The 9,084-nt window shown below is 48.4% G+C and overlaps 2 protein-coding genes across 3 annotated transcripts in view; both read left to right on the top strand.

Moving 5' to 3' along the window:
- LOC116936977 (chromodomain-helicase-DNA-binding protein 4-like) overlaps positions 1-9,084 on the top strand; it is a 133,579-nt gene that overhangs the window by 99,022 nt on the left and 25,473 nt on the right. Inside the window, 2 exon segments of the mRNA XM_076056454.1 lie at positions 1,498-1,631; positions 6,986-7,163. Coding sequence (XP_075912569.1) covers positions 1,498-1,631; positions 6,986-7,163 — 312 coding nt within the window.
- On the top strand, positions 3,121-5,616 carry LOC142907153 (uncharacterized). Of its 2 annotated transcripts, none has more exons than XM_076056349.1 (2): positions 3,121-3,258; positions 4,451-5,616. In XM_076056349.1, exons 1-2 carry the CDS (start codon positions 3,199-3,201, stop codon positions 5,291-5,293), a joined length of 903 nt encoding a protein of 300 aa, XP_075912464.1. In that variant the 5' UTR covers positions 3,121-3,198; the 3' UTR covers positions 5,294-5,616. The 2 variants fall into 2 exon arrangements, with proteins under 2 accessions (XP_075912464.1, XP_075912466.1); XM_076056351.1 differs by lacking the exon at positions 3,121-3,258 and adding an exon at positions 3,590-3,714.

Raw genomic sequence — 9,084 nt, 5'->3', positions numbered from 1 at the left:
GTGGTGGTGAGGGTGGTGGTGGTGGTGGAGGTGGAGGTGGTGGTGGTGGAGGTGGAGGTGGTGGTGGTGGTGGTGGTGGTGAGGGTGGTGGTGGTGAGGGTGGTGGTGGTGGTGGTGATGATGATGATGATGGTGGTGGTGATGGTGGTTTTGGTGATGGTGGTGGTGGTGATGGTGGTGGTTTTGGTGATGATGATGGTGGTAGTGATGATGTATGTGGTGGAGGTAGTGATGATGGTAGTGGAGGTGGTGATGGTGGTGGAGGTGGTGATGGTGGTGGTGGTGGTGGTGGAGGTAGTAATGGTGGTGGAGGTGGTGGAGGAGGAGGTGATGATGATGATGATGGTGTTGGTGGTGGTGGTGATGATGATGATGGTGGAGGTGGAGGTAGTGATGGTGGTGAAAGTAGTGATGATGGTGTTGGTGGTGGTGGAGATGGTGGTGGTGGTAGTGATACAGATTGTGGTGGTGGTGGTGGAGGTAGTGATGGTGGTGGAGGTAGTGATGATGGTGGTGATGGAGATGGTGGTGGAGATGGTGGAGGAGGAGGTGATGATGATGATGATGATGGTGGTGGTGGAGGCGGTGGAGGTGGTGAACGTGGTTGTTGTTGATTGTGGTAATGTTGATGATGATGGTGGTGGTGGTGATGATGGTGGAGGTGGTGATGATGATGATGATCGTGGTGGTGGTGGTGGAGATGGTGGTGGTGGTGGAGATGGTGGAGGAGGAGGTGATGATGATGATGATGATGGTGGGGATGGTCATGGAGGTGGTGGTTGTTCATGATGGTGATGTTGATGATGATAGTGGTGGTGCAGGTGGAGGAGGTGGTGGTGGTGATGGTGGATGTGGTGATGATGATGATGGTGGTGATGGTGATGATGATGGTGGTGGTGATGGTGGTGGTGGTGATGATGATGATGGTGGTGGTGGATGTGCTGAAGGTGATGACGATGATGATGGTGGTGATGATGATGGTGGTGGTGGATGTGCTGAAGGTGATGACGGTGGTGGTGGTGGTGGTGGAGGTGGTGGTGGTGATGATGGTGGTGGTGGTGGTGGTGATGGTGATGATGGTGGTGGTGGTGACGATGGTGATGATGATGGTGGTGGTGGTGGTGGTGATGGTGATGATGATGGTGGTGGTGGTGGTGATGGTGATGATGGTGATGATGATGGTGGTGGTGGTGATGGTGATGATGGTGGTGGTGGTGACGATGGTGATGATGATGGTGGTGGTGATGATGATGATGGTGGTGGGGATGGTGATGATGGTGGTGGTGACGATGATGACGATGATGACGTTGATGACGATGATGATGGTGGTGGTGATGATGACGTTGATGACGACGATGATGATGATGCTAACAATCACAACGACGATTCCGACGTTCCGTGACCACCACCACCACCCCACCCCCCCCCCCCCCCCCCCCCCCGCCCCCCCAGGCGACACCCACGGGGGCGGCAGTGTGTCGTGTCTGGGCAGTGAAGAGAGTAGCGTCATCCACTATGACGAGGCAGCCATCAATCGCCTGCTAGACCGCGGGCAGGACTCGGGGAACGACGAGCCGGAGCCACAGGGCATGAACGAGTACCTCTCGTCGTTCAAGGTGGCTCGCTACATCGTCAAGGAGGACGATCAGGTGAGCTCACCAACTCACTCAGTCAGTCATCCACTCACTCACTCACTCACCAACTCACTCACACATGAACGAGTACCTCTCGTCGTTCAAGGTGGCTCGCTACATCGTGAAGGAGGACGACCAGGTGAGCTTACTCACTCACCAACTCACTCACCAACTCACCAACTCACTCACCCACTCACTCACTCACTCACCAACTCACTCACTCACTCACCAACTCACTCACCAACTCACCAACTCACTCACCCACTCACTCACTCACTCACCCACTCACTCATCAACTCACTCACCCACTCACTCACCACTCACACACTCACTCATCAACTCACTCACTCACACACTCACTCACTCACTCGTCAACTTACTCATACACTCACTCACTCACTCACCAACTCACTCACACACTCACCAACTTACTCATCCACTCACTAATCCACTCACCCACTCACCAACTCACTCACCAACTCACTCACTCAGCCATCCACTCACTCACTCACCCACTCACTCATTCACTCACCCACTCAGTCACTCACTCACTCACCCACTCACACACCCACTCACTCACCAACTCACTCACTCACCAACTCACTCACCAACTCACCAACTCACTCACCCACTCACTCACTCACCAACTCACTCACTCACCAACTCACTCACCAACTCACCAACTCACTCACCCACTCACTCACTCACTCACCCACTCACTCATCAACTCACTCACCCACTCACTCACCACTCACACACTCACTCACCAACTCACTCACTCACTCACCAACTCACTCACTCAGTCACCAACTCACTCACCAACTCACTCACTCAGTCATCCACTCACTCACCACTCACCCACTCATCACCCACTCACTCACCCACCCACTCACACACTCACCAACTCACTCACCCACTCACTCATTCACTCACCCACTCAGTCACTCACTCACTCAGTCACCAACTCACTCACCAACTCACTCACTCAGTCATCCACTCACTCACCACTCACCCACTCATCACCCACTCACTCACCCACCCACTCACACACTCACCAACTCACTCACCCACTCACTCATTCACTCACCCACTCAGTCACTCACTCACTCAGTCACCAACTCACTCACCAACTCACTCACTCAGCCATCCACTCACTCACTCACTCACCACTCACTCACTCACCCACTCACTCACTCACCCACTCACTCAGTCACCCACTCACTCACTCACCCACTCACCAACTCACTCACTCATCAACTTACTCATCCACTCACTCATCCACTCACTCACTCATCAACTTACTCATCCACTCATTCACCAACTTACTCAGTCACCCACTCACTCACTCACCAACTTACTCATCCACCCACTCACTCATCAACTTACTCATCCACTCACTCACCAACTCACTTATTCATCAACTTACTCACTCATCAAATTACTCATCCACCCACTCACTCACTCATCAACTTACTCATCCACCCACTCACTCATTCATCAACTTACTCACCCACCCACTCACTCACTCACCAACTCACCCACTCACTCACCAACTCACTCACCTATGAACGAGTACCTCTCGTCGTTCAAGGTGGCTCGCTACATCGTCAAGGAGGACGACCAGGTGAGTGGGGGGTGAGCTCACTCACTCACCAACTCACTCACTCAGTCACTCACTCACACACTCACTCACCAACTCACTCACTCAGTCATCAACTCACTCACTCACTCATCAACTCACTCACTCACTCACCAACTCACTCACCAACTCACTCACTCACCCACTCACTCACTCACCAACTCACCACTCACTCACTCACCCACTCACCCACTCACTCACTCACCAACTCACCACTCACTCATCAACTTACTCATCCACTCACTCACTCACCCACTCACCCACTCACTCACTCACCAACTCACCACTCACTCATCAACTTACTCATCCACTCACTCACTCACCCACTCACTCACTCACTCATCAACTTACTCATCCATTCACTCACCAACTCACTCACACATGAACGAGTACCTCTCGTCGTTCAAGGTGGCTCGCTACATCGTCAAGGAGGACGATCAGGTGAGTGGGGGGTGAGCTCACTCACTCACCAACTCACTCACTCACCAACTCACTCACTCAGTCATTCATCAACTTACTCACTCACTCACTCATCAACTTACTCACTCACTCGCTCACTCATCAACTCACTCACCCACTCACACACTCACTCACCCACTCACTCATTCAGTCACTCACTCACTCACTCACCAACTCACTCACCAACTCACTCACTCACTCACCCACTTACTCACTCATCAACTTACTCGCTCGCTCACCAACTCACTCACCACTCACCCACTCACTCACTCACTCACCCACTCACTCACCCACTCACTCATCAACTCACTCACCAACTCACTCACCAACTCACTCACTCACTCACCCACCCACTCACTCACCCACTCACCCACTCACTCATTCACCCACCCACTCACTCACCCACTCACCCACTCACTCACTCACCCACCCACTCACTCACCCACTCACTCACCCACTCACTCACTCACCCATTCACTCACCCACTCACTCACCGATCTCACATTAACAAGCTCGTCTCTCACGTTAACATGGCCACCTCCGTGCCCTCGTGGTGATGATGATGTTGTTGTTGATGTTGATGATGGTGATGATGTTGATGATGATGATGATGTTGATGATGATGGTGGTGATGATGATGATGATGGTGATGATGTTGATGGTGATGATGATGATGGTGGTGATGTTGATGATGATGATGATGATGGTGATGATTCAGGAGGAGGAGGAGGTGGAGCGTGTGATCATCAAGCAGGAGGAGACGGTGGACCCAGACTACTGGGACAAACTGCTTCGTCACCACTACGATGTTGATGATGGTGATGATGGTGATGATGATGTTGTTGATGATGATGATGGTGGTGATGGTGGTGATGGTGGTGATGATGATGATGGTGGTGATGTTGGTGATGATGATGGTGATGATGATGGTGTTGGTGATGATGGTGATGATGATGGTGATCATGATGTTGGTGGTGATGATGATGGTGGTGATGATGATGGTGATGATGATGGTGATGATGGTGATGATGGTGATGATGGTGATGATGATGGTGATGATGGTGATGATGGTGGTGATGATGGTGATGATGATGGTGATGATGGTGATGATGGTGGTGATGATGGTGATCATGATGGTGATGATGATGGTGGTGGTGGTGGTGATGATGATGATGATGGTGGTGATGTCGGTGATGATGATGATGATGGTGATGATGATGATGGTGTCGGTGATGATGGTGATGGTGGTGGTGATGATGATGGTGATGATGATGGTGATGATGGTGATGATGATGGTGATGATGATGGTGATGATGGTGTTGATGATGTTGATGATGATGGTGGTGATGATGTTGATGATGATGATGGTGATGATGATGGTGTTGATGATGTTGATGATGATGATGGTGATGATGATGGTGGTGATGATGGTGATGATGATGGTGATGATGTTGTTGTTGATGGTGATGATGTTGATGATGATGATGATGGTGGTGATGATGGTGATGATGATGGTGATGATGTTGTTGTTGATGGTGATGATGATGATGATTCAGGATGAGGAGGAGGAGTTGGAGCGTGTGATCATCAAGCAGGAGGAGACGGTGGACCCAGACTACTGGGACAAGCTGCTTCGTCACCACTACGATGTTGATGGTGATGGTGATGATGATGTTGATGATGATGGTGGTGATGATGATGATGGTGGTGATGGTGGTGATGGTGGTGATGATGATGATGGTGGTGATGTTGGTGATGATGATGGTGATGATGATGGTGTTGGTGATGATGGTGATGATGATGGTGATCATGATGTTGGTGGTGATGATGATGGTGGTGATGATGATGGTGATGATGATGGTGATGATGGTGATGATGGTGATGATGGTGATGATGATGGTGATGATGGTGATGATGGTGGTGATGATGGTGATGATGATGGTGATGATGGTGATGATGGTGGTGATGATGGTGATCATGATGGTGATGATGATGGTGGTGGTGGTGGTGATGATGATGATGATGGTGGTGATGTCGGTGATGATGATGATGATGGTGATGATGATGATGGTGTCGGTGATGATGGTGATGGTGGTGGTGATGATGATGGTGATGATGATGGTGATGATGGTGATGATGATGGTGATGATGATGGTGATGATGGTGTTGATGATGTTGATGATGATGGTGGTGATGATGTTGATGATGATGATGGTGATGATGATGGTGTTGATGATGTTGATGATGATGATGGTGATGATGATGGTGGTGATGATGGTGATGATGATGGTGATGATGTTGTTGTTGATGGTGATGATGTTGATGATGATGATGATGGTGGTGATGATGGTGATGATGATGGTGATGATGTTGTTGTTGATGGTGATGATGATGATGATTCAGGATGAGGAGGAGGAGTTGGAGCGTGTGATCATCAAGCAGGAGGAGACGGTGGACCCAGACTACTGGGACAAGCTGCTTCATCACCACTACGATGTTGATGGTGATGATGATGATGATGTTGATGATGATGATGTTGATGATGATGATGGTGATGATGATGGTGATGATTCAGGAGGAGGAGGAGTTGGAGCGTGTGATCATCAAGCAGGAGGAGACGGTGGACCCAGACTACTGGGACAAGCTGCTTCGTCACCACTACGATGTTGATGATGTTGATGATGGTGATGATGTTGATGATGATGGTGATGATGATGGTGATGATGCAGGAGGAGGAGGAGTTGGAGCGTGTGATCATCAAGCAGGAGGAGACGGTGGACCCAGACTACTGGGACAAGCTGCTTCGTCACCACTACGATGTTGATGATGATGTTGATGGTGGTGATGTTGATGGTGATGATGGTGATGATGGTGGTGAGTTGGTGGTGGTGGTGGTGATGATGATGGTGGTGGTGATGGTGATGATTCAGGAGGAGGAGGAGGTGGAGCGTGTGATCATCAAGCAGGAGGAGACTGTGGACCCAGACTACTGGGACAAACTGCTTCGTCACCACTACGATGTTGATGATGATGTTGATGGTGGTGATGATGGTGATGGTGGTGGTGATGTTGATGATGATGGTGATGATTCAGGAGGAGGAGGAGTTGGAGCGTGTGATCATCAAGCAGGAGGAGACGGTGGACCCAGACTACTGGGACAAACTGCTTCGCCACCACTACGATGTTGATGATGTTGATGATGATGATGTTGTTGATGATGATGTTGATGATGATGTTGATGATGATTCAGGAGGAGGAGGAGGTGGAGCGTGTGATCATCAAGCAGGAGGAGACGGTGGACCCAGACTACTGGGACAAACTGCTTCGCCACCACTACGAGCAGCAGCAGGAAGACCTCGCCCGCAACCTGGGCAAGGGCAAGCGAGTTCGCAAGCAGGTCAACTACAACGACGCAGCGCAGGAGGATCCAGGTGCGTTTCGTTCGGTTTTTTCGTTCGTCATTTTCGTTCGTTTTTCGTTCGTTTTTCGTTCCTTTTTCGTTCATTTTTTCCCGTTATTTTTTTTCGCTCCTTTTGCTCGTTCGTTTTTTACGTTCGTTTTTTCGGTCGTTGTTTTCGTTCGTTTTTCGTTCGTTTTTCGTTCATTTTTCGTTCATTTTTTCCTTTAGTTTTTTTCGTTCGTTCGTTTTTAATTCGATCGGGGTTTTTTGTTCTTTTTTTCGTTCGTTTTTTTTTGAAAAAATTTTCGTTCGTTTTTCGTTCGTTTAATCGATCGTTCATTCGTTCACTCGTCCATCCATCGGGCAAGCGAGTTCGCAGGCGGGTCATCTACAACGACGCAGCGCAGGAGGATCCAAATGCGTTTCGTTCGGTTTTTTCGTTAGTTTTTTCGTTCGTTTTTCGTTCGTTTTTCTTTCGTTTTTTCGACCGTTTTTTCGTTCGTTTTGCTCGTTCGTTCGTTTTTGTTTCGTTCTGTTTTTTCGTTCGTTTTGTTTTAAAACTTTTTTTCGTTCGTTTTTTCGTTCGTTTAATCGATCGTTCATTCGTTCACTCGTCCATCCATCGGGCAAGCGAGTTCACAGGCGGGTCATCTACAACGACGCAGCACAGGAGGATCCAGGTGCGTTTCGTTCGGTTTTTTCGTTCGTTTTTTCGTTCGTTTTTTTTCGTTCGTTTTTCGTTCGTTTTTATTTCGTTTTTTCGACCGTTTTTCGTTCGTTTTGCTCGTTCGTTCGTTTTTATTTCGTTCGGTTTTTTCGTTCGTTTCGTTTTTAAACTTTTTTCGTTCGTTTTTTCGTTCGTTTAATCGATCGTTCATTCGTTCACTCGTCCATCCATCGGGCAAGCGAGTTCGCAGGCAGGTCATCTACAACGACGCAGCGCAGGAGGATCCAGGTGCGTTTCGTTCGTTTTTTTCGTTCGTTTTTTTCGTTCGTTTTTTCGTTAGTTTTTCTTTCGTTTTTTCCGACCGTTTTATTCGTTCGTTTTTTCGTTCGTTTTGCTCGTTCGTTTTTATTTCGTTCGGTTTTTTCGTTCGTTTTGTTTTTAAACTTTTTTTCGTTCGTTTTTTCGTTCGTTTAATCGATCGTTCATTCGTTCACTCGTCCATCCATCGGGCAAGCGAGTTCGCAGGCGGGTCATCTACAACGACGCAGCGCAGGAGGATCCAGGTGCGTTTCGTTCGGGTTTTTCGTTCGTTTTTTCGTTCGTTTTCCGTTCGTTTTTCGTTCGTTTTTCTTTCGTTTTTTCGACCGTTTTTTCGTTCGTTTTGCTCGTTCGTTCGTTTTTATTTCGTTCGGTTTTTTCGTTCGTTTTGTTTTTAAACTTATTTTCGTTCGTTTTTTCGTTCGTTTAATCGATCGTTCATTCGTTCACTCGTCCATCCATCGGGCAAGCGAGTTCGCAGGCGGGTCATCTACAACGACGCAGCGCAGGAGGATCCAGGTGCGTTTCGTTCGTTTTTTCCTTCGTTTTTTTGTTCGTTTCTTTCGTTTTTTCGTTCGTTTTTGGTCGTTCGTTTCTTTCGTTCGTTCGTTTTTATCTCCTTCGGGGGTTTTTTTATTCTTTTTTTCGTTCGTTTTTTTTAAACTTTTTTTTTCGTCCGTTTTTTCCGTTCGTTTTTCGTTCTTTTTTCGTTCGTTTTTCGTTCGTTTTCGTCCGTTCTTTCGGTCGTTTTTCGTTCGTTTTTCGTTCCTTTTTTCGTTCGTTCGTTTTTATTTCGTTCGAGTTTTTTGTTCTTTTTTTCGTTCGTTTTTTCGTTTGTTTAATCGATCGTTCATTCGGTCACTTGTCCATCCGTCGGGCAAGCGAGTTCGCAGGCGGGTCAACTACAAGGACGCAGCGCAGGAGGATCCAGGCGCGTTTCATTCGTTTTTTCGTTCGTTTTTTCCCG

The sequence above is a fragment of the Petromyzon marinus genome, chromosome 75 (genome assembly GCF_048934315.1).
Source record: "Petromyzon marinus isolate PM22_M1 ecotype Great Lakes invasive population chromosome 75, UKy_Petmar_22M1.pri1.0, whole genome shotgun sequence".
Lineage (NCBI taxonomy): Eukaryota > Metazoa > Chordata > Hyperoartia > Petromyzontiformes > Petromyzontidae > Petromyzon > Petromyzon marinus.
This window is presented reverse-complemented; position numbering and strand designations above follow the sequence as displayed.